Below are 25,746 nucleotides of genomic sequence, written 5' to 3'. Positions count from 1 at the left end.
AACTTGAAAATCCTACATAGAATTACTTTTCAAATGAGGATACTTACTTGACATTGTGACAGAGGCAGAGGATACTTCTTGAGAATCCTGGATGGCAACCTGAAAAGTTCTTGTCTCCGAATCAAGCTTCCTAAAGGCCAAGAGTCTCTCTTTTGCAGCAGGAGTCAACCTAAGATGAGCAACGGATATAGCTGCACAATAAACAAGAAAGTGTTAGTGATCCTTATCTTAAGGAACAAGTTCTATGGTGATCCTTCCAGGATCCTCTATCCTACCATGGGTAGCCCACTCCTTGGGCAAATCCTTCCCATTAGGGATGGAATCTCTCCTAACAAAAAAGAATCGTCGCTTCCAGTTCGTGTCGTTTTTGGTCACTTTGAAAACAGGGTGATCCTCTCCAGCTTTTCGCTTGAACAAATATCGGTGGGATCCAAAAGTTGTAAGATCATACATCTCACCCAACTCCGCCATACCAAGGTCAATCCCCTCTTGTTCAATGATCCTCTCAAGGGTGTATAACACCCTCCAGATCATGGGCATAGCCTGGATATAGCAGATGCCGGTAAGAGAGAAAAAGGATTGAGTGAACTGTGGGAAAGGATACGAATATCCTATCAAGAACGGAGTAACCGGGAAAGCTACCCAAGTATCAGAAATAAAATCACTCAAAGCAGTGGGGGTAAAAGACTTGAAGAGAGTGTTCGCCGGAAAGCATTGACGGATTCTGTCGATTTGAGGATCGGTAAAACAGCACCTCTCGTGGGAGAATCTTTGATGATCCCTTGACCCTTCAAGGGGCTGTTCTTCTTAGGATCCTTATGCGGGGAGTTCCAGAGCAACTTCTTTACAGAAGAATGGAAAGAAGAAGAAAAACAGAGCAAAAGAGAAGAAGATGAGAAGATTGTGTCACAAACTTTGACAATGTCAAAGTGGAAGATTGTGATGAGAAATCTGATGATGTAAATACAAAAATTGAAAAACAAAAATTGTTTTTAGAATTAAAAGAAAAATTTAAAAATACTGTTTTGCAATCTACTGAAATAGGTGAATGCTCAAAGCAGGAACCTGTTAAGAAGAGTGTAGAACAAAAACAAAAAGGTAAAAATTTGAAAATTGTTCAAAACAAAAATAAAAGCTCATCAGATCAATCATCCAATCGCAATCAAAAAGTACAAAAATTGAAAAACGAAAATTCAAAAATTGTTGGTGTTGGGGCTGGATTTTACTATAAATGATCCTTATACGTGATCCTGACCAGTGATCCTTGTTTCTTTGGCAGATAATGATCCTTAGCCAGACTTCAGGATCAGGATCATGGGACGATATGGTGATCCTTACACTAACGGTCAATTCCACTTGTTACAAAATTGTTTTGCAGGAACACCTAGCAGGATATGCCCTACACATCATGATCCAGGGACGCGTTTTCACAAATATGGCAAGAGCTAAATTGGAGATAGACGTTGTACCGGATATGGAAACTTAGCTTGATTAATGGGCAGCAATTTAGGCTAGATTATCTTTATTTCTAAAGGGGTAATGAGCTGATATTTAGTCATTTTACCTAAAATAAGTCACCCACACATGTATAAATACCCATCTTCCTCATTCGGAAGAACACACACAACATATACGGCAACTCTCACACACTCAGACAATAGGGATCCTTGTACTCAGCTCATTATCATCCAAAGTTGTAACTACATTTTTATTATATTGAAGTTGGTGATCGGTAGTTGCCATCACCCGAGGTTTTTTATGCCGGAGATCATACATTGATCAAGGGCTTTTTCCTCGTATAAATCATTGTGTCTTTGCATCTTCATCACAGAAGTGATCCTTTACTTTCATAATTAACCAAGCATCATACCCCGTTTTCATAAAGTTTGGTTACATTATCCTTGTGTGATTTTTGACCAAAACAGTTTGGCGCCCACCGTGGGGCAATTGGTGCTTCATTCATAAGAAAATCTTTTGTTCGAAATCATTTCAAAGAATTACATGGCTTCATCATTGAAGAACACGTCCACGGCGATGTCTACGGTCACCTCATCACAGATCACCTTGCCTCCTCCACCGGCAGGATCTCAGAAAAATACTGAGAAGAGATCAACTCCCACTTTCTCTAAACCTCTATCTTCTTCTGCTATGAATTCTTCTATTCCCAGTACTGGTGATGTATTTGCTTTAATTTTGCAGATGAAGGATCGTATGCAGCGGCAAGATGAAACCAACGAAAGGATCCTCAGGGAAATTGGAGATCTCAAAAGACAAAAGAAAGCGGCAGAGGATCATTCTCCACTGATGCCCAAATCCTTGAGCTTCGATACTCCAATAATCACTTCCCAGCCATCAGGGATCCCGGACGTACAAATCATAGGGGAGTCAAGAGGATCACGTTTCAACTCGGCAGCAATGACTCAGACATCAGATTCACATTTTCAGCCAATAGGATCCTATCCTCAGTACATGGGATCCTTCATGAATCCGGGAGCCTATCCGGAGGCACAGCAGTTTCAAGGATCCTACTTTATTCCAGGATCATTCCAGGGCCAAGGATCCTCCTTCGTTCCAGGATCATCCCAGATACCAGGATCCTTACAGATGCCAGGATCCCTAAAAAGTTTGCAAACAGGGAGTCTAGATGTCCATCAAGGGGACTTCATTCCAATGCAGACCATTGCTTCCACTGGTCCCTCCGTTGTCCCAGAATCCCAGCAATGTGGATTCCCTAACCTGAACCCAATGGGAGGTAACACTTTAAATAATTATCCTACTACTAACCTTGGATTTATGCAGGATACAGGTACCAATCATGTTATGGCCAGGGAACTACAGAAACTAAAGGACATGATCTCAAGTGTTCCAGGGGTAGTCAAGCCTATCCTAGAGATTGCAGATGGAAGCCACAAGGTATCTCGCTTTGCACCACCAATTTGTGATGCAGAGGTACCCAAAAGGTTCCATATCCCTACCATGAAGCTGTATGATGGCACAACGGATCCAGAGGAGCATATAGCACAATACAGGGAAAGAATGGAAATCAATCCTATCCCAGAAAAGTTGAAGGAAGCATGCCTATGTAAAGGATTTGGATCCACTCTAACCGGATCAGCTCTTAAGTGGCTGCTAAGTCTTCCCCCTTACTCTATTACTTCATTTGCTAATTTAGTTAATTTATTCAATAACCAATTCTCTTGTAGTAGAAAATTTGAAAAATTAACTAGTGATTTGTACAGGATAACTCAAAATAATAATGAATCATTAAGGGATTATATAACTAAATTTAGTAAAGAATCCTTGGATATTCCCAACTTGGATATGGCTACGGCTGTTGAAGCCTTCAAAATGGGACTTCTTAAGGATTCATTATTCTATGATGATCTTGTTATGACACCTTGCAGGAATTTAGATGAAGTAAGAACTCGAGCACTCAGGTTTATCCGACTAGAGGATGACAAGAGGATCCAGGAGAGACAAGTAGGATCCTCAAAACAAGATAAGCAAGGATCCTCCTTCAAAAACAACAAGTTCAAATCCTACCATAGAAACGAGAACAAGAATGTGCATGCTGTCGACCAAGAAGAGGATGATGAAGAATATCCTCCAATCTCAGAATATTGTTTTTCCGTTGATAATCATGAACTAATCCTTGCAATGCAGAATCTAGGTGAAAAGGCTAGGTGGCCCAGGAAGAATGATAAACCATCCGGGACTAAAGACAAGTCCAAATGGTGTGCATACCATGAGGATTTCGGGCATCTAACTGAAGATTGCATAGCCTTAAGAAAAGAAATTGGATACCTGCTAAGCAAGGGGCATCTAAAAGAATTATTGGGGAGAAAAAAGCAAAGGACCCAGGATCCTGAAAGGATCCCTGAAAAGGCTCCAGCACCTCCGGCAAACGCACAAGTGATTAACTTCATATCCGGAGGATCAGACATTTGTGGAACATCCTTCTCAGCGGCCAAAAGACATGCAAAAGAATCAAAAATGGACAACGGAGAAAGGCCTATTAGAACCTCAAGCGTCTCAGAAGGGAAGATAATAACATTTGATGAGGATGATCGCGTTAATGTTCAGGATCCTCACCATGATAGCTTAGTTATCACTCTCTTTATCTCTAACCATTTTGTCCGCAGGATCCTTATTGACGGGGGGAGCTCAGTGAACATTATCCAGCTTGATGTCTTGAAGAAGATGGGAATCCCAGAATCAGACATCACACCAAGATCCTCCGTGCTTGTAGGATTCAGTGGGGAAACGAAGAAAACTCTGGGGGACATCAAACTCCCAATCTACGTGGAAGGATTACATAATTATCAAAAATTTTGTGTTATTGACTGTTTATCTTGTTGCAACGTTATCCTTGGCAGGCCTTGGATACATGATATGAAAGCAGTCCCATCTACCTACCATCAATGTGTGAAGCTCCCTAGCCCATGGGGAATAATCAAGATCGATAGTGACCAGCAAGAGGCTAAGGATTGCTATACCTCATCTATGAAGCCAACCTCGAAGCCAAGGGAGCAATAGCAATTACAGTATCCTCCAAGGAATGTCTTGGAGGCAAGGGAACAAGATGTAGATGAAATCCTCTTGGATCCTAGTGATCCTGAATCAAAAATCTATATCGGATCAGGGATCCTTGGCAAGATGAAAGAAGATATGATATCCTTCCTCAAAAGAAGAAAATCTACCTTTGCTTGGAAGCATGAAGATATGACAGGTATATCTAAGAATATTATTACTCACAAACTTGGCATTGACAGGTCTATCAAGCCAATCCATCAAAAAAGGAGGAAGTTTGCACCAGAAAGGAATGCCATTATCCAAGAAGAAGTAGAAAGGCTACTTCGAGCAGGTATGATCAGAGAGGTAAAGTATCCAAAATGGTTAGCCAATGTGGTTGTTGTCCAAAAGAAAAACGGAAAGTGGAGGGTATGTGTCGATTTCACTGATTTGAATAAGGCATGTCCCAAGGATCCTTTCCCATTACCCCACATTGACTCCATGGTGGATGCAACAGCGGGGCATGAACTGTTAACTTTTATGGATGCATCATCTGGATTCCAACAAATCCAGATGGAACCATCTGACCAAGAGGATACAGCCTTTATGACCCCAACCGGTTTATATTGTTATATTGCCATGCCTTTTGGACTAAGAAATGCAGGTGCAACATATCAAAGGCTGGTAAATATGATGTTCAAAGATCAAATTGGAAAAACTATGGAGGTGTACATAGATGATATGGTGGTCAAGTCAAAGAAAGCTGAGGATCACCTAAGGGACTTGGAAGAAGCATTCGATATCCTTGATAATTATAACATGAAACTTAATCCTTCAAAATGCCATTTTGGTGTTAAGGCAGGAAAGTTCTTAGGATACATGGTAACCCAGAGGGGCATTGAAGCAAGCCCGGAACAAATCAAAGCATTGATAAATATCAAATCTCCTGCCAATGCCAAGGATGTCCAAAGACTGACAGGCAGGATAGCAGCTTTGAACAGGTTCATATCGAAATCCTCAGAAAAATGCAAAGAATTCTACGATATCCTAAGGAAGAATAAGAAGTTTGAATGGACTGAGAAGCATGAGAATGCTTTACAAGCCCTAAAAGAGTATATGTCCTCAGCACCAGCATTAGCGAAACCGGAAAAAGGAGATGTGTTATCCTTATATCTAGCGGTATCCTCAACCGCTGTAAGTGCTGTCCTTGTTAAGGATCACGAAGGTACACAATATCCTATCTACTATGTAAGTAAAAGTCTACTTGATGCCGAATCCAGGTACTCACACCTCGAAAAACTTATCCTTGCATTAATCATGGCATCCACTAAGTTAAGACATTATTTTGAAACCCATACTATTGTTGTTAAAACTAATTTTCCAATTAAGAATGTCCTCAGGAAACCAGATATGTCAGGGAGAATGGCTAAGTGGGCAGTAAAGCTTAGTGCCCATAAGATACGAACCAAGAACAGCTATTAAATCTCAAGCACTAGCTGACTTTGTGGCTGATTTCAGTAGTGATCTACAAATAGAAGCAGAATTGGAGGTTCAGCAGCTGGATGAGACCAAGGATCCTTGGATACTACACACTGACGGATCCTCAAATATCAAAGGCACAGGGCTAGGGATCCTACTAAAATCGCCACAGGGGGACATAATACCCCACTCCATAGCCTGTGAGTTCCAAGCAACTAACAATGAGGCTGAGTATGAAGCCTTAATTGCTGGCTTACAAATTGCTAAGGATATGGGGGTAAAGTATCTTAAAGTATATGTAGATTCATTATTGATCACTAATCACTTTAACGGATCCTATGCTGTTAAAGGTGAAAAACTAACCAAATATTTAGAGATAGTCAAAGAATTGGCACTCTCTTTTGTTTCTTTCAGCTTGACACAGGTACCAAGGGAGGAGAACACAGAAGCTGATGCATTGGCCAACCTAGGATCATCCTTGAAGATTCCAGAAGATATAAGTATCCCTATCATCCATATCCTGGCTCCTGCCATTGAAAAACAGGTGGCCATGGAAATAGAAGAGGATACTGCAATGATCCCTAGTGAAGAAGCCCAATCTCATTCAGGATCATGGATCTCACCGATCATGAGATACTTGCAACATGGGGAGATTCCAACGGGAGAAAATCCTAGAGCTTTCAGGATTAAGGTATCTCAATTTGTAATCTTAAATAATGTGCTATATAAACGATCCCTTGCAGGACCATATTTAAGATGTATTGAGGATCCTGAAATTGAAGAAGTGTTGAGAGACTTCCATGAAGGAGATTGTGGAAACCACACTGGGGGCAGGGCACTATTCTCAAGGATCCTTAGAACAGGATACTACTGGCCAACCATGAAAAGGGATGCTATAGAGTATGCTAAGAAATGTGATCCTTACATTGGAGTATCCTTGAAGGATCCCGCTGCCATTGATGATCCTCATTCTGGTAATATGCTTATCCTAAAACTATTGCATTTTCTTACTTTTTGCCTAAGGATAAGGATCATGTATCCTTCATCCTCTACTCACAAACCATTTGAGTTATGATAGTTCAGGTATCTTCAGCAAATCGTCAAAGATCTCCAAAAGCACCACAGATCCTTGGGTACAACCCCAGTTATCCTTGGGATTATCCCCAGTTTCCGCCAGCAGCGCACGATGATCCTGATATAGTTCATGTCTTTGGGATCAGTACCCATTTTCGGGGCTGGCGACCTCATCGTACTGGCTATACTTGGGATCCTACGTATAATGGTGGACGCACCATACATCTGTTCCTAAGGTTTCTAACGTTTTCACGTTAGCTAAGGTTTTGACATTTTCATGTCACTAAGTTTGGATAGTTGCCAGAAAGGGCCATACTCCAGTTTACATACGATCCTTTGGGCTTGTCCCCAGTTATCCTATGGGCTTGTCCCCAGTGATCTTCCGGGATCATTCTCAGTTATCCTATGGGCTTGTCCCCAGTGATCTTCCGGGATCATTCTCAGTTATCCTATGGGCTTGTCCCCAGTGATCCTTTGGGATTGTCCCCAGTTACCCTTTGGGCTTGTCCCCAGTTATCCTTTGGGCTTGTCCCTAGTTACTAACTTATCTTTTATATTGGCTTAGTCCCAAGTTATACTCCATTTTTCAGGTTTTCGAAGTTAAACAATTAAGGATCCTTAATCCTTATTGTTCATTAAGATTTTTACTTATGGTTATCCTGATTAAAGGTTAGGATCCTAACTTGGATCCTCAGGTATGATCCTTAACTACTTTTAATTTCATTATTCATTTGAATAACCTTTAGACCTTGACAACTGAACCTATGATCCTTAAAATAAACTATCTTGAAAACTTTCGATTATAGGATATTTGATCCAGGATCATATCCTAAATTTCTTAAACATAATTTGCTCAACTTTTCAAACAAACATGTGTCAAAACAATTGAAAATCAAAAAGGATAATAACACAAGATAAGCGACAGAAGTTTAAGATTTTATTTATTAAACAAAAGGATCTTTAACCCTTTCAAAAAGTTGTCAAAATTACCTACCCAAAGCATCTACCAGCAATACGTGGCCCGTCCGCTGGGGTAGGTAAAGGGTGTCCATGATAATAGGTTCAAAAGTATTGCAGGGAAATTAAAAGGCGGCAGGATCACAAAGGCTTCATCCCCCAAACAGAGGATCCCTCCACCATGTGTAATCCTACCTATTGTTCAAAGGATCCAGGATCCTTAACCCTAAGAAACTATTGTTCAGAGATTACAGACCATAATTGTCTCAAACATCAACAACCACAAAAAACCACTACCGATCCTAAAAAAAAAATTGGGCTCCGGCCTAGTCTCAAAATATCCATCATCGCCCAATCATGCAGCTTACTTCTTCGCTGCTCCATCACCACCAGCTTCTCCACCCTGATCCTTGTCAGCATCACCTCCCTCCAACATTGGGATGTCCTCAGCATCATCATCATCTTCCAACTCTGCTAACCTTGCCTTCCAGCCTTCAACATCCCATGTGCTCCTGTCAAAGGAAGGATCCTGAGCCTCCGTAGCCATCTGCAGTTGTATCCTGTACATGGTTATCGCGGCAGAGACCTTAGCATCTTGGGTGATCTCCTGCTTCTCATTATCCATGTCAATCAACCTCTGAGCAGCCTCAGCCTTCATGACCCGGAGTTCCTTCTCAAGATCTCCTATCTTGAGATCCTTAAGCACGCCCATTTGTTGAAGGTCAGCAATCTGGCTCTCCTGGTCCTCAACATTGCCAAGATAAGTTTCAATCTCAGCAAGTTTCTGCAAACAAGAGAATAAAAACAAGCTCAGACTCAGGTGATCCTCAAGAAAAGCAGGATACACAAACAGGATATGATAGGCGAATAACCTACAGGGGCAGTGATCCTTACCTCATTCACGTAGTCAAGGAATTGCTGACGGAGGAGGGGAAATCCTTGGAGATCTTCAGAGGTTTTCCTCTTTTTTCCCTTGCCCCGGATAGATGCTTTGGGTGCTGATGCTGAAGGACTGGCAGCAGGAGCCTTCTTCTTCTTAGAAGACGTGACATTGGCAAGGTCACTTATCCCAAACATGGAGGCAGATTTAACAGACCTGGCAGATTTTCCGGCACCTACACAATTCAAAAACAAGATAAGTCCCCTTGTTAAATTAAATACTTTCACATAAAACTTATTTTTTATGAGGATACTTACTTGACATTGTGGCAGACGCAGAGGATATCTCTTGAGAATCTTGGATAATAATCTGGAAGCTTCGAACTTCAGGATCAAGCTTCTTGAAAGCTAACACTCTCTCTTTGGCAGCAGGGGTCAACTTTAAGTGAGCAACGGAGATAGCTGCATAAAAAGACAAAAAAAGAAAAGACATCAGTGATCCTCATCATATGAGACAGAACTGATAGTGATCCTTCGAGGATCCTCTATCCTACCATGAGTGGCCCATTCCTTGGGCAGATCCTTCCCATCCGAGATGGAATCCCTCTTAACAAAGAAAAATCGACGTTTCCAGTTGGTATCATTCTTGGTCACTTTGAAAATAGGGTGATCCTCCCCAGCTTTCCGTTTCAGCAGATACCGGTGGGAACCAAACGTAGTAAGATCATAGAGCTCGGCCAGCTCTGCCATTCCCAGATCAATCCCTTCTTGTTCGATGATCCTCTCGAAGGTATATAGAACCCTCCAGATCATCGGCATAGCTTGGATATATGAGATGCCGGTAAGAGAAAAGAAAGATTGGGTGAACATCGGAAAAGGATATGAATACCCAATGAGGAAGGGAGTAGCAGGAAAAGATCGCTCAAAGCAGTAGGATCAAAGGGTTTGAAAACAACATTCGCTGGGAAACAATGGCGAATCTTGTCTATGTGGACATCAGTAAAGCAGCATCTCTCCACGGGAGAATCCTTGATAATTCCCTGACTCTTTAAGGGACTCTCCTTGGGACTCTTGTGCGGAGAATTACGGAGCAGCATATTTTGAACAAAAAACAGAGTAAAAGCACGAAAGAACAGAGCAAAGAAGATAAAGAAGAAGATGATACCTGATCAAGAGTCTTCAATGATGGTTATAAAGGGAGATACTTCGAATTTAAATACAAAATGATCCTAACCCTATCTCCTATTTATAATGATGATTTGCAGGGATCGTCACATCAGTGACGTAAATATCACAACGGCTAGTCCATATGTAACGGCTAGTAACCCGGAGTCGCCCGTTAGAGATAAGCTCAAAACAAAATATAACTCATCTATTTACAATTAACTCCTTATATTTTGGGGGCAATTGTTGGGGCTGGATTTTACTATAAATGATCCTTATACGTGATCCTGACCAGTGATCCTTGTTTCTTTGGCAGATAATGATCCTTAGCCAGACTTCAGGATCAGGATCATGGGACGATATGGTGATCCTTACACTAACGGTCAATTCCACTTGTTACAAAATTGTTTTGCAGGAACACCTAGCAGGATATGCCCTACACATCATGATCCAGGGACGCGTTTTCACAAATATGGCAAGAGCTAAATTGGAGATAGACGTTGTACCGGATATGGAAACTTAGCTTGATTAATGGGCAGCAATTTAGGCTAGATTATCTTTATTTCTAAAGGGGTAATGAGCTGATATTTAGTCATTTTACCTAAAATAAGTCACCCACACATGTATAAATACCCATCTTCCTCATTCGGAAGAACACACACAACATATACGGCAACTCTCACACACTCAGACAATAGGGATCCTTGTACTCAGCTCATTATCATCCAAAGTTGTAACTACATTTTTATTATATTGAAGTTGGTGATCGGTAGTTGCCATCACCCGAGGTTTTTTATGCCGGAGATCATACATTGATCAAGGGCTTTTTCCTCGTATAAATCATTGTGTCTTTGCATCTTCATCACAGAAGTGATCCTTTACTTTCATAATTAACCAAGCATCATACCCCGTTTTCATAAAGTTTGGTTACATTATCCTTGTGTGATTTTTGACCAAAACAGTTGGTAATAAGTGGTGCAGGTCAGACCACAGTGCTCAAAAGCCAAATCCAACAATCAAGAGGAGGAAGGAGTATCACCACGCTAGACAATGCTTTGATCTAAGCGTTTGGTATGACAATGGTGATTGGTATGATAACAGAGTGTGCTACAAATGTGGATATCAAGGACACATTGCTGTTAACTGCCAGAGACAGAGATTTGAGACTAGAAGATGCTATAATTGCCAAATCCAAGGACACATTGCCAGGGATTGCCCAAGGAAATCAAGTGAAAGATTGAGGGTTAATTCTCAGAAGTTGGCAAAGAAACTAGTCACTGTCAAGCCCAAGAAACTGAAAGTTTCAGAACAGAATGTCAAAAAACAGAAGGTCCAAGAACCTAAAGTTCAAGATACGAAAGTGAAGCTTTCACAAGGGCAAAAAGACAAACTGCGAAAGAAGAGGAAGAAGGCCAGAGAATATCTGGAGAAGATTTTGTCCTCGGGTTCACCCGACAGATCGAATAAGAGTGCTGATGAATCGATTCACTCGACAACAAAGTCAAGTAAACCGAATTCGTCAGATGCAAATCTGAGGACGAAAGAGGAAAAGAAGAAGGAAAAGGTCGGCGATGAATCTGACGTGCCGAAGTCAGACAAGCCACCTTCAGGCGATGATTCTGATTCGTCAAAATCAAAGGAGCCACAAGTTGAGCTCAAAAGTGAAAATTCAGTTCCGCCAATGGATGACACAAACTTTCCACCATTGCGAACTGAAAATTTTAAACAAAAAGATGGTAAAGTGAAAATTTCGAATAAATTCTATTCTGAAAAGAAAGAATTTGACGTCGAAAAGGCTTTTAATGGAAAAGTGAAAAATATTTTTGGAAAGATGGTTGAGGGAAAGGTTAAAGGGGTTAAAGAATTTTATGAAACAAAAAGGAATGTTCAAACCCCGAGTGAAAATAACTCAAATACACCCAAGGCTGGTCAGGCTTGGGTGCCTACATTCGTTGCTTAAAATCCTGACTTGCCGGAGTTCCTAGGTTGGTAAGCGTGGAACATGAATCGGCACATTTCTTGAGAAATTTCACTCTGGTGATTTTTCGTCTTCAAAAGATAAATCAGGGATATTAAGTTGTACTTGATTCATCTTTCCTACAAGTGGTAATTTGAAAAACAATGTGATGAAACCCCGAATTTGTGAAATGACACACAAAACTAATTTTCCGGAAAAACCATTTTGATTAAAACAAACTTAATTGTTTTGAAATCATAATGGGAAAATAGTTTGTTGTGAGGGGGAGTTCTGATTGTTTACGCCAAGTGGATGGAGAATTGAAGTGATTCTCATCAAGTTGTCAACTTTGTACAGTTTGTTTCAAATTTTCTCAGAAAATCAAAATTGAAACATATTTTGATTTTAGGGGGAGAAAAATTTTAAAAAAATTAAATTAGAAACATCGAAAAATTGAAAAAGTCAAAAACATCTGAAAATTTGAAAAAGTCAAAAACATCGAAAATTTAAAAATGAGTTTTGTTGATAAAAGAGGAAATGATAGTAAATCAGTGGACTATCACAGCATGCTAAGGAAATGAAATGTCAAATGTGATAAACGATCTCACTAAAGATGTGACGATAGGCTCAGCTAGACTAGTAGATTTGCGATAACGATACAAATATAAATGAAAAAGCCTAGTTCTAGTGGGAAACATGGTTGAAAGCATAGTACTTAGTTTTGTCCTTCTTGACTGTGTGCCTGCTCAGTAATCGCTGATTGTCGAAAGACATAAAACTGGTTAAGTTTGTGAACTTTCACTACTTTGCTGAAAAATCGCTGTGATTGTGCATTTCATTTTGCAAAGATTTAAACTTGTTTGATTTCTTTATTTTGTTTAAGCATCGGACATCCTCTGCGTATACGGGAGTATCGACCTGGATGTTGTTGCCTAAACGTTCTGCTTTATTTTCTTTGGTGTTTCGTTTAAGCTTTGGACCTCCTCTGCGTATACGGGAGTATCGACCTGGTGGTTAAAGCTTAAACAACTTCAACTTGTTTTATTTTCTTATTTTGTTTAAACATTGGACTTTCTCTGCGTATACGGAAGTATCAACCTGATTGTTAATGTTTAAACATTCTGCTTTGTTTTCGCACAAATCACAGTTAATGAAAGTTTAAAGGCATTACTTGAGTTAGTGTATTGCATGATGAGGGGATATGCTGAGATCGTGGGGTCCATAAGAACTTAGTGCATAATTAATATACTTTAACGTATCGGTAAGCATTTCGAAAGTTTTTAGATTGAGCTTAAGTGGACAACAATATCGTCAATCAACGTGAATCGTTTAGAACTTAAAATGATTAAAAGCTTAACGGTGCTAGTGATGTGTCTCAAATACTGATATGATCCTCTTACACAAACTCACAAAAATATGTTTGTACATATTTCATTTCTGCATTTAATTTCTGTCTTTACATTCATGTTTCTTATTTTGAAAAATCCAAAAAGATTTTCGACAACTGATGTTGGAGAGCTGATATTCAAAATCTCAAAAGGCTAAACATGATGAACAGACAGGTTGGTTAATTGATTTGAAATGTTTAAGATGATACATTAATTTGAATCAGAAATTGAAATGTTTCGAATTAGTTTGATAAAGTGTTAAATGTGATAATTCTCAAACGTTTAGTTGATTCATTAAGTTGAATCACAATATTGTTTGTTATAATAGAAAGGTTGAGATGTGCAGGTTTCAAATTTGTTGCTACGAAAAGTCAGACTACGATCCCGACAGCCGAGTCTAAGGGGGAGTCTGAAGACGAGCTCAACACTAAAGGAGCTTGTATCTGAAAAGCAAGGCGTCGATCCCAAAAGCACGGAAGCTTGACGAAAGGGGGAGCCTGAAGATTCTGAAAAAAATACAGATCCTCTGGGATTCTGTTCGAGCAAGAGTATTTGAAGACTCTCACTAAAGATTCCGTCAACATCCAAGGGGGAGTTTGTTAGTGCAGTTGTCTGTCGACTACATCTTCGTTCGAGTCTCTTAGAGAGAAAGAAAGTCAAGAAAGTCAAGTCGCTATGAGTTTCGCTACGAGATTGACTACGGCAATATCCAAGGGGGAGATTGTTGATGCATTTCATGTCTATCGCCTTCGTCAATCCGAGTTGTAGTGAAAAGCCGGAAGAAAGCGAAGCACATAACGTTATATCTAGTTAGAAATGGCAAGGTGGCAAACTTGTAATTAATGTGAATGTTCATTAAGTTGCCTTGACCATATTAATAGGGTGTTATGTCATGGTTTTAGTTAGAGTTTTTAGAGATTTGGAGTTAGACTTTGGTAGATCTTGAGTTAGAGTGTGCTTGGAAGACTTGGAGAGGAGACTTTCTAGAGAGAGAAAGTAGAGAGAGAAAGTAGTGTAAACGTGATATCTTGTACCGAATTGTCACATCTCTCAATGAAATCACGTTAGTAGTACGTTATCGTGTGTTCGGTCACATTCGTTCACGGATTCCGCACGTGAAACGTTCGTTACGCAATCGAACGGTGTCAAAACCGGTCCTACAGGAGAATACCTGGTTGATCTTCTGAATACGGTTATAAAGGGAGTCGCTTTGAATTTAAATGCATTCGATCCTATCCCTATTTCTATTTATAATGAGGATTTGTGCAGGGCTGTCACTTCTGTGACGTCAGATCACAACGGATAGTTCCATTGTAACGGCTATATATCCGTTAAGTCAGTTAGAGATAAGACCGGCAAAATATAACTCGTTTTTATTAGATAAATACTCCTTATATTTTGGGGGCAATTGTTAGGGCTGGATTTTTATGACTTATGATCCTTACATGTGATCCTAACCAGTGATCCTTGTTTCTTTGGCAGATAGTGATCCTCAGAAGAGTTCCAGGATCAGGATCACGGACCATCCTAGGGATCCTCATACTAACGATTGTTCTCTTTGGATTTAATGTTGTCTTGCAGGAATTTCGAGTAGGATCCGCTCTTAACAACGTAAACAAGGAACCTGTCACGCTACTTTGGCATATGCATAATCAAAGATGGACGTTGTGGACAATATGGAAACTCAGCACAATTTAAGGGCGATAATTTAGGCTAAATTTACTTCTATTCTTGAAGGGGTAACGAGCTAATAGTTAGGTTATTTACCTAAAATACGACCACACACACTTGTATAAGTAGCACTCTTCAACATTCGGAAGACACAACACATTTCTCACACGCTTTGACACACGATACTATAGTGATCCTTGTACTTAGCTCGTTACCATCCGAAGTTGTAAAAATATTGTTTGTTATATTGAAGCTTGGTGATCGGTAGTTGCCATCACCCGAGGTTTTTTATGTCGGAGATCATTCATTGATCAAGGGCTTTTTCCTCGTATAAATCCTTGTGTCACTCGCCTATTTTACATCAAAGTGATCCTTTACTTTGTTCAACATACCAAGCATCATTCCCCGTTTACATAAGAGTTTGGTTGCATTATCCTGGTGTGATTTTTGACCAAAACAGTACCCGCCAAGGAAAAATGAACTAGCTATTCATCTTTCACTTTTGAAAGAAATACCCGCTGAGGGAAATGAATAATCTATTCATGAACCGTGTTCATTTTCATTTTGTATGAAGTACCCCCTGAGGAAAATGAATTATCCATTCATATTCACTTATGAAAAATACCCACTGAGGAAAATGAACATATTCATTTTCATTTCTGATAAAGTACCCACTAAGGAAGATAAACCATCCGTTCATTTTCACTTTTGAAGAAATATCCACTGAGGAAAATGAATAAATTCATTCCATTTCTAAAGAAATACCCACTGAGGAAACTGAATTGATCATTCATTTTCATTTCTAAAGAAATACCCGCTGAGGGAATGAATAATCCTGCAATAATTCTGTCATCTTCATTTCTAATGAAGCGCCCACTAAGGAATATGAACCTCCCATTCATTTTCACTTCTGAAGAAATATCCACTGAGGAAAATAAATAAATCCCTTCCACTTCTGATGAAGTATCCATTGAGGAAAATGAATTATCCATTCATTTTCGCTTCTGAAGAAAAATCCATTGGGGAATGAATAATCCTCTATCAATTCCTTCATTTCCACTTCTGACGAAGTACCCACTCGGAAAATGAATCATCCATTCATTTTCGCTTCTGAAGAAATATCCATTGGGGAAATGAATATCTTTTTCAATTATCTTTCATTTCCACTTCTGACGAAGTACCCACTGAAGAAAATGAATCATCCATTCATTTTCGCTTCTGAAGAAAAATCCATTGAGAAATGAACAGCTTATCCATTCTTTTATTTCCGTTTCTGATAAAAGCATCCATTAGAGAAAATGAATTATTCATTCATTTCCGTTTTTAAAGAAATACCCATTGGAAACAAATAACCTATTTATCTTTCATTTCCACATCTGACAAAGAATCCATTGGAGAAAATGAATCATCCATTCATTTTCGCTTCAATGTATATCCACTGGGGAATGACAAGGTTATGCCTTGCATGGAAATCTTTGATGGGTTACTCTACGCAAATAGATGACACCCTAGATTCCATGCAAGACAATTGTTTAACACAAACGTTACACACAGAGTCCTACAAATAAATTTCGGGACGAAATTTCCTAAAGTAAGGGAGACTATGACATTTGTGCCTCCACGACCATCATACGAATACAAAACCAATGAAATATTGTGTTTCATACTTAGGATTTGTATAAACATGTGTATCATTTGCACATATCAATTCTTGTTCAATTCCGAGCCTTAAATCGCTCCCTAGAAAGTTATACGCGAACTGATGCGTAAACGTAATCAGTTTAACGCGACAAACACTCTAGAATAGTGAAATAAGCTTAACGTACCTTAAATAACCTTTACATAACTTAGAAATAAGTTTTGGATGGTTTGGTGTGTCGAAAACAAGTTTATTCAATCGCAGGGACTATTTGTGTCAAACTGCGAAACTATGCCGATTCGTACTATAATGAACATTCCGAAACATGATCATAAGTTAAACATACCCTAAACATCCTTTACATAGCTTAGAAATAGGCTTTGAGGGGTTCGGTATGCGAAAATAAACTTTTTTGAGCAACAGGGACTAAAAGGGTAAAAAAGTGCATAAGTTTGCATTTTCGCGCATATCTTGCATTCTGAACATATCCGGACATCCAAAAAAAAATTTTAATCAGTAAAATATTTTATATTAGTGATTGGAATGCTAAAACTTCATTCGTTTCGCAATTTGGATCGTTTTCGCGTCCATTACGGTTTCCATCGTAATTAACGTAACAACGAAACCGTGCAGCCAAATGAACCAACATCCGTGATGTTTCTGAGCATATTTCAAGTTCCCTATGTTTTAACATCCCTATGGAGCTTGAATATGGGTTTGACGTGTGTTAGAAATGCTAAAACGCGTCAAAAATCAAATTTGGGGTCACAGGGGCATGTTCTGCCAATTTATGAAACTTACTGCCAGCAAGCCAGGTCCTTACGGACCGTATGGACTTGCTTAAGATCCGTAAGCTAAGCACATATCAACAGAATTGCAGAAACATTGAATCTGGCCTTTATCACATGTTCTAATGGTTTTATCCCCTGATTTTGGATGTTATGGACTTGTTTTGAGTACCCCTTGTATTGTAAAACCATGTCCCCAAATGTAGGGCCAAGATTGATCCTTCTAAACACATGGAATGATCTCATTTATCCTTACTTCCTATAAATAACAATGGGTTCTTGATTCATGCTTCACTTTTGATCTGAAAATTGCTCTAAGTTGAAGCCTTCGCTTCATACGTGAGTGTTTTAGATCAAATCTTCATTGCTTGGACCCTTTGTAAGTTTCTTTCATGCTTTTATGCTTCTCAAGCATGAAAGTCAAATAGTGTTTGACTTTCTGCTTTGACCATAAATTGTTCAACACAAAGTTCGTTTGAACTTTGCAACGTGAGCGTAATCACGATGGTTATAGTCCCTTGTGACTATACCTACTGATTACCACATTGATTAGTCGCAGTGACGAGTCAAAGTTTCAATCAAAATGTCGTTTACGCGCATTTTGAGAAGAAACTATTTTCGGGTATCAAAACCCTTTGTTTTGATATCAAAACCTGTTTTCTAACTTAGTTAAGCATGTTTCAACATGTTTAACTCATCACTTTTAGTCTTGTGCTTGTATAGGGTCGTAAGATAAGCGGTCTTAACAAGCGCTTAGACTTTCGAATCCGACCCGTTTGGTCGATCATTAGGATCCGACCAAGCATGTTTAGTGACCATAGTTGTATAGGGAATAACCTTCCGAGGTTATACCTTATGGTCACTTAGTTTAAGTAGTTGTATGATAGGTAGTTTATATGCCTTAGGAAAATGACCAAAATGCCCTTTTCATGCATAATTGGATTTTAGGCATATGTAACCTAACTTTTGCCATTTAAACTGATTATGCAACATATTTAAACATGTTAGGGCATATAATACTTGTCATAGGACTAGTTAGGCGTCTCGAACGCGTGTTTGCGGGAACGACGTGTTAAAGTAGCAAAAGCTACCTTAATGGGTCGTAACGAGTCGTAAGCACTTAGGATAGGTTCCGATTTAGAATGTAGGCTTTGTTAAACCATATCACATGAGTTTCAATACTCATTTGGTTTACGAGACCTCATTCTACCTGATTCTCCGATTTAGGTGTCGATTTATTAACTAGCGATCTGATTACTGGGTACCACTTGATTTTCCTTGGCTTTCCCCGAGCACTGTTAGTTCATTAGACCAAGGATACCTTGCAATTCAAAGTGAGTACATAGTTCCCCTCTTTTACTACTTTTAATTGTTTTGGGGTGATTCATAGTGCCAAACGATTTCGAATTTTCTAAAACAAATGCTATTGTTTATATTAAATACAACAATTTCAATTATGTGAACTATTAAACCAATGGAACTATTGAACAGTTGAACCACTGGAACTACGAGAACTATGTGAACTATTGAACCACTGGAACTACTAATCTATGTGAATTTTTTGAACTATTTGAACCATTGGAACTATTTGATCTATGCGAACTACTTGAGCTATTTGAACCATTGGAACTATTTGATTTATGTGAACTACTTGAACTATTTGAACCATTGGAACTATTTGAACTAATAAACGATTGGGTTGTGATAAGTGATTATGTAACGGGGCGGGTGTAATGTGATAAAAGCGTGGTGGATACGCCGCTGGCACTTCCTATATATAAGTGCTTTTAACACATTACATATCGTTGCGTTATCTAGATCACTTGGTCTAATGTTTTCAAAACAAAGTTACACTACAAGGTTTTCCTAACGATATAAACCATATAAGTTTTATTACGAGAACAATTTACGATTTGGTTTACTTAAACAAATGTTTTGAGTTAAGATTCATGGCAACGAGATTTTATAAACTATAACCACTTATTTTGAGCTGGTTATTCATATTGCAATACTAAACTCTTTTCAAAACAAGGTTTTTCGATAAACGACTCTTGTAGTTAAACGTGGTATTGTAACATGTAAACGAGCCATGAATCCAATACTCACACAAAACCTATGTACCCGTCGTCATTTTTATGCTGACGTATTTTCACATATGTTTCAGGTACCTTAGTTTGATGATGTTTGACGATGATTTTGATGCATGCTCACATAGGAACAGACGAGGCCTTAGTGACTCAATAACAATGAAAGACAATTTGTTTATGATTTACTTTTGATTTCAATACAATGTAATAAACTTAATTCAATAAAAACGAAACTTCAATCCATGTGTTGTGAAACAATGATTCTGTTACGACACTCCCCGACGTTTCCGCTGCGGTTTGTTGTTTTAACGCGGTCGGGGTGTGACATAGGAAGGCTCAAACCTAGCGAATTTCCTCCGGTCCACCCGGCTGGAACGACATAGTCACTACATGCGGCCACATAAGGACCCATGAGTGGGGCTCGCTACACCCGATAAATCTACCACTCCTGCCCCTCGGTCTTTAAACAAGATTAATGGTCTTAAGTGTGCGCCTACCCATCCACATCATCTAACAGTTCATTCCTTAGCTAAACCAATCCATTGAAACATGTATTTCACCCCCGAAGGTTATAAATCCGAAAACAGTTAAGAGAAAAGGGGGGCATGAACTCACTAGTTTGCGTCAGCAGCCTCGTGTACTCAAAGTCTCTCTCCACGGGTCGTACCACTACTTACACACGTGCTATGTTTTATTAGACACATAGGTCGTGTAACGACTCTTAGCCTTCTTTATTTATTAAGTCTTATTTTGGAATTCAGGTATACTTTGAGTTACACGCTTGGTGTATGTTGTATATATAAAATCTTATAATTATATATAATTCCAAATTTGTATATATATATATATATATATATATATATTAGTTAAAATAAGGATATTTTAACTTAAATTATTTCCATATAATTATTCGGAATATTGTTAAAAATAATATATTTCTAACTTGTTTTGTTGTATGGTTCTCACATATATATTTTCAAGTATAGGTATACTTGTATTTGCGTATTTTACCAAGTGTTGGTAGCGTATGTCGGTATGTATTTATACGTATAGGAATACGTATTTTCTTGTATTTATCAAGTATTTTATACTTAATTTATGTATATTTTTCCGGAATATTATTTTTGTACAATTAAAAATCACCAACTTTATATTCTTAATATATATCTTAAGAGAATTTTTATAGAAAAACGTCTAAAATTTTATTTGATAAAAAATATGTATACTTCCACATGTATCTTTAAAATAATATATTTTTAAGATTAAGGTTAGAAAAATATATACTTTTAGTTTTCACCAAAATAATATATTTTTGAGTTGTTTATGAAAATATATTTTCCTCCACTTCAAAAATAATATATTTCCAATTTGACAAAATATGATATATTTTATAATGGTTGTAAAATCCATACTTTTCCGTTTGTTCAGTTTCAAAAATACCGTTTACCAAATTTGTCAAGATACGGATTTATTTCCGGAATATATATATAGTCCCAAGTGTCCATTGTCCGAATCGTCCAATATTTGTGTGTAAGTTATATATTTATTTTCCTGTAATTTTTGTAATATTTCAAATTACAATTTTTAGTATTTTGGTGTGATATATTATTTTTCAAGTTCCTAATTTTTAGTATAACTAATACAAGTAATATACATGTAGCACATAATTTTGTGACTTCTAAATATATATTTTCCTAAATATATACTTAGTCATTTTTATTATCGAAAATCAACCTCCAATACTTGTAATTTTTATAACAAAAATTTATGGCAAATTTTATATTTAAAACCACGATAAAAAATTAATTGTAAACACCTATTTAAAAATATTTTTCTAAGTGTTTAATTTTTACAAAAAAATTGCCATAGTTTCCCTTAAAAATGGAGGTTTTCATGCTTATTAGCATATCATTTTCTTTTCCAAAATTCATCAATAATCATCAACAATTATCCTAAAACTTAACATCAGCCATAACATACATTTCTACAAGATGGTATGAACTTGAAGTTTTGTAAAATCTTGTAGTATTTTAACATGATGTTTAACATGGTATACTAACACCATAAACATGATTTTTACTTCATAAAACTCATTCTTACAAAATTTCAACCTTTGCAACTTGTAACACATTTTTACAAAAATTCATCTTCTTGAATTTTTCATACCTTATACACTTTAAAGGTTCTATTTTAGCATATAAAACATATCTATCTTCTTTTAAAACCAAATCATGTTAAATCTTGAAGTAAACTTTATTTTCTTGAAACTTTTATCTTTGAAATCTTATATTGTTAAGACTTACAACTTGTGGGAACCATCATCCTACACAAAATCAACTTTATCTTCAAGTTCAATAAAATCAAGTGTAAAAAACAAGATCAAGAGGGCTTACTACTAGCATAAGGGCTAGGGATGAACAAGATGCAAGATGAAGAAGAAAAGAGGTGGGTAATAGTTCCTCAAGATGGTCCTTCAAGTTTCCTTGCTTGCAACCTTCTTATGTATACACCTTAGAGAATGCTTAGATTGTGTTGAAATGAACTTGAAAATGATGATGAAGGAGAGGGTGTTTGTGTGACAACCGTAAAAAATCCAGGTATCCGTACAAATTAATTAACCATGGTTAGTGCTTAATGACTGTGCTGAATTACAAATGACTGTCTTCTGATTACTGTATCACACTTACATGTGCATCACATTTCATACTGTCACATCATTTTTACATACAAACTTTAGTGACATAAACGATGCACAAAGCACAGCTAGCACAGTTAGCGGATAACTCAGAAAAATGCTGACGATGTTCAGTACATAGACAAACAGTGTTTTAAGACCCAGTATGGGCCAGGGATAAGGTACTACACTAGTATGGTGTGTAGGAAAGTGAGGATCACAAAACTGCTTCACTAGGTGATAGTTTAAGTGCCAAAAAGTGCCTAAACCCCACTCAAAGTGCTGAATTCAGCATTTTTCAGCAAAATTCAGCAATTTAACAAGTTTGTAACATGCAAAAATATGGCAAAATGGTCCTGAATGCTTTCCTAAGTGTCGGGAATTAAAAGTGTCATAAAAGGGTACTTAAAGATCACTAAACGGAATAGTTTGACACTTTAACGAACCGGTATCTAACCGAACAACCGGACACTACCCGAAACACCAAATTTTACAAGAAGCATTGTTTTAATGTTTCTGAGCTAGTTATAATCCCCGAACACCCTAACACACTATATAACACAACATACACTTAAACACTGTAGGATCGATATTGACGATCTAATGAGTCAATCAGAGTCAAAATACCACTGTTTATGTGGCGGAATCACACAAACAGTTTGAATCAAAGAGAATGGAGTAGAAATAGACAGAATATCACTATAAACACTATTTCTCATTAATTGATCACTGAAAAATTTGGCAGCACTTCGGTATACAACTTGACGAATCGGTACCAAATGAGAAACAGACACACATATTTATACTAGTTCTGATTTCGCTTGAAATGACATGCTGTCATTTGGAGCGGAATCGCAACTTCCTGATTTCGCTTGAAATAACAACATGTCATTTCAAGCGGAATCACTTCCTTAAATCATAACTTTTACATTCATCCCCCTACACTATACATAACTGACATATTTAACCCCTAGACCCTATACAAGCATGACTAAGACTAAGACGTAGGCTTTAGACATCGTGCACTAACAAACTCCCCCTTGGATACAGCCGGAGTCTTCAGTCTTGTCTTCGGGTCTTCAGAGCGACTTGAAACTTTCTTCTCTTTGTTTAGGCTTCTTTCTCAGCAAGTTCCTCAGCCTATCGTTCTCTTTCTTCTTTTTCTTAGCTTCCTTAGCCTGCAACTTCATCCATTTCCCTTTGTTTTCATCAAGTTTCTTCCTTTCTTGTTCAACCTTCTTCTCTTATTTCTCTTCAAGCGACCACCATTTTGAATTCCATTTACTTTCAAAATTTATGCTTTTCTGAAAGCAAATAGTTGCAACTTTTTGAAACTGCATCGCTTGCTCCCTGTCTTCAGATTGGAAACGGATCTTGTTGATGAATAAACATTCAATATCCTTCGCTGAGCAGTTCACCAACCACATCGGGTCGTAGACAAAAATCTCTCTAATCTCTTTCCCAGCTCTATACGTGATCACTGCTCAGTAGATATACAACTGTACACCCATCCCATGAAACCTTTGTAAAATTCCTGTTCCATCTTGGGCACTGGAATGTTTTTCATCGTTTTCGGCTTTTTCACATTCAGAATAGTCTCTTCAATCCCTGTTACTGGATCTACCCTTTGAACTCTCTTCGGGTAATGAGGCTTCCAGTGTTTGAAGTCTTTCAGAGCCTCAAACTTTATCAGGCCCCACATTGCAATATCATTCTTCCTGACAGGATACCCCAAGGTTCTTACTTTCGATAACTCATCCACATCCCACCATGGAAGGGACATAACATCATGTAGTTTTTCGAAATACTGAACACCACATTCTCTTCTGATCGCATAAGCATTAACTTGAGGCAGAAAACCCCAGCTTATGATATCCCCCAAAGAAATACTTCTGTCTCTCTGATAATACTTTAACGGACGCTGGAATTTACGTTCATTGCTTTCCTTGAACCATTTCTTACATTCTTCCTTCAGTGGATCTTTCGTGGTGCCATCAAAGTTTTTGTCTTTAAGAATCTCAGAAACTTTCCTTCTAAGTTCATCCCGATTCTCTTCAGTGAAAAACTCCATCAGTGTTGGAAATTGAGAAGTATCTTCATTCATACCCTCCTTATCAGTACAATCTTCAACCTCAACTCTGTCATACACATCTGCATCTTCCACATACTTGTATTCATAATCAGGTTGATGGTTGATGTCGAAAGCATTCAGCTCTTCCTCAAAATTAAACTTAAACTCATTCTCATTCACATTGAACATCTTCAATACTTCATCCAACGTGTAAGTATGCCTTACCTCACCTTCTTCAACATGAGGTTCTATTCGGAGAATCAACTTTTCAGCTTGATCAACATTTTGATCATCAACATGCTCCCCCTATCCATCAGCTCCCTCTGTTTCTTCATTCGCTTCATCATTCATTAAATCATCAACATTTTGTTCTTTGGAAGCTTTTGTAGTAGTTACACCTGTACCACACTGATTATCATCGTCATTGTCATCATCAGAACCATGACTACTCGCAGAAAATACTTTTTCATCATCATCATCCTCTTCTTCATCACCCTCTTCATCGTCATCTTCTTCGCTATCATCTTCCTCATCATCACCAGCAATATCTTCAAGTGATACATTTTCTTCAAAGATTGCTGATACGGAAGATATAGGAACAGGATTTTCAACAACTACTGATGGAACAATTGATCTTTCAACTACTGCATCACTGCCTGCAGCACCCTTGCCTTTGTCTTTCATTAGAGCTTCAATCTCAGCTTGCCGTTTAGCCCTGACTTCTTCAACTTGAATTTCTTCAAATCTTTGCTCTATTGACTTTCCAAGCATACTCTCAATCACCTTGTTCATCATATAGAATTCGTGCTCTTTCAACGCTTTCGCAGCTTCAAGCTCTTTATTCATTAATTCAAAATATTTGTTCTGTTCATCTCGGCGAGTCTTTTCTTCTTCTAACTCTGCAACTCTCGCCTTCAAAAAATCAATCTTTGTCTGATCGGTATCTATCTTTTTCAACAAAGACTTGTTCTCGGATTCTAACTTCTTTACACGCATTTCAAGAATCTTTTCACGATCAGCCACTTTCTTGCTTTCAGCTGCTAATCTTTTGTTTTCATCCATCACATCATCAACTTTACTTTCCACATTCTTCAAATGAACATTACTAGCAAAATCAAAGTCTCCAATTTCATCAAGCCCCATACTTAAGTTCGGAGGAACAAGTGGAAAACCTTTATATCCCGAAGAACCAGGTGTGGTTTGAATGGGTGGTTATGCAAGTGGTGGTGTTTGGAAGATTTGTTGAGATGTGAACAAGGTATGTTGTTGTGGTGGTGTAATGGTATGAATTTGTTGTGGTGAATGAGGTGGTGTGAGATGGAATGGTGAAGGTTGTCTTGGTGGTGTCGGTTGTTTAGGAGGTGATTGGTGAGGTGGTGAGTGTATAGAAGATTGATGTGGTATTG

The 25,746-nt window shown here is 38.1% G+C and overlaps 1 protein-coding gene across 1 annotated transcript; it reads right to left on the bottom strand.

The window, feature by feature from the left end:
* Positions 1 to 24,646: 24,646 nt before the first annotated feature.
* Positions 24,647 to 25,483, bottom strand: LOC110942591 (high mobility group B protein 1-like). Its single transcript, XM_022184365.1, has one exon. The coding sequence runs from the start codon at positions 25,481 to 25,483 to the stop codon at positions 24,647 to 24,649; it is 837 nt and encodes a 278-aa protein (XP_022040057.1).
* Between the last annotated feature and the right edge of the window lie 263 nt (positions 25,484 to 25,746).

The sequence above is a fragment of the Helianthus annuus genome, chromosome 11, assembly GCF_002127325.2.
Source record: "Helianthus annuus cultivar XRQ/B chromosome 11, HanXRQr2.0-SUNRISE, whole genome shotgun sequence".
Taxonomy (NCBI): domain Eukaryota; kingdom Viridiplantae; phylum Streptophyta; class Magnoliopsida; order Asterales; family Asteraceae; genus Helianthus; species Helianthus annuus.
The sequence above is the reverse complement of the archived record's forward strand: the minus strand, read 5'-3'. Positions and strand labels throughout refer to the sequence as shown.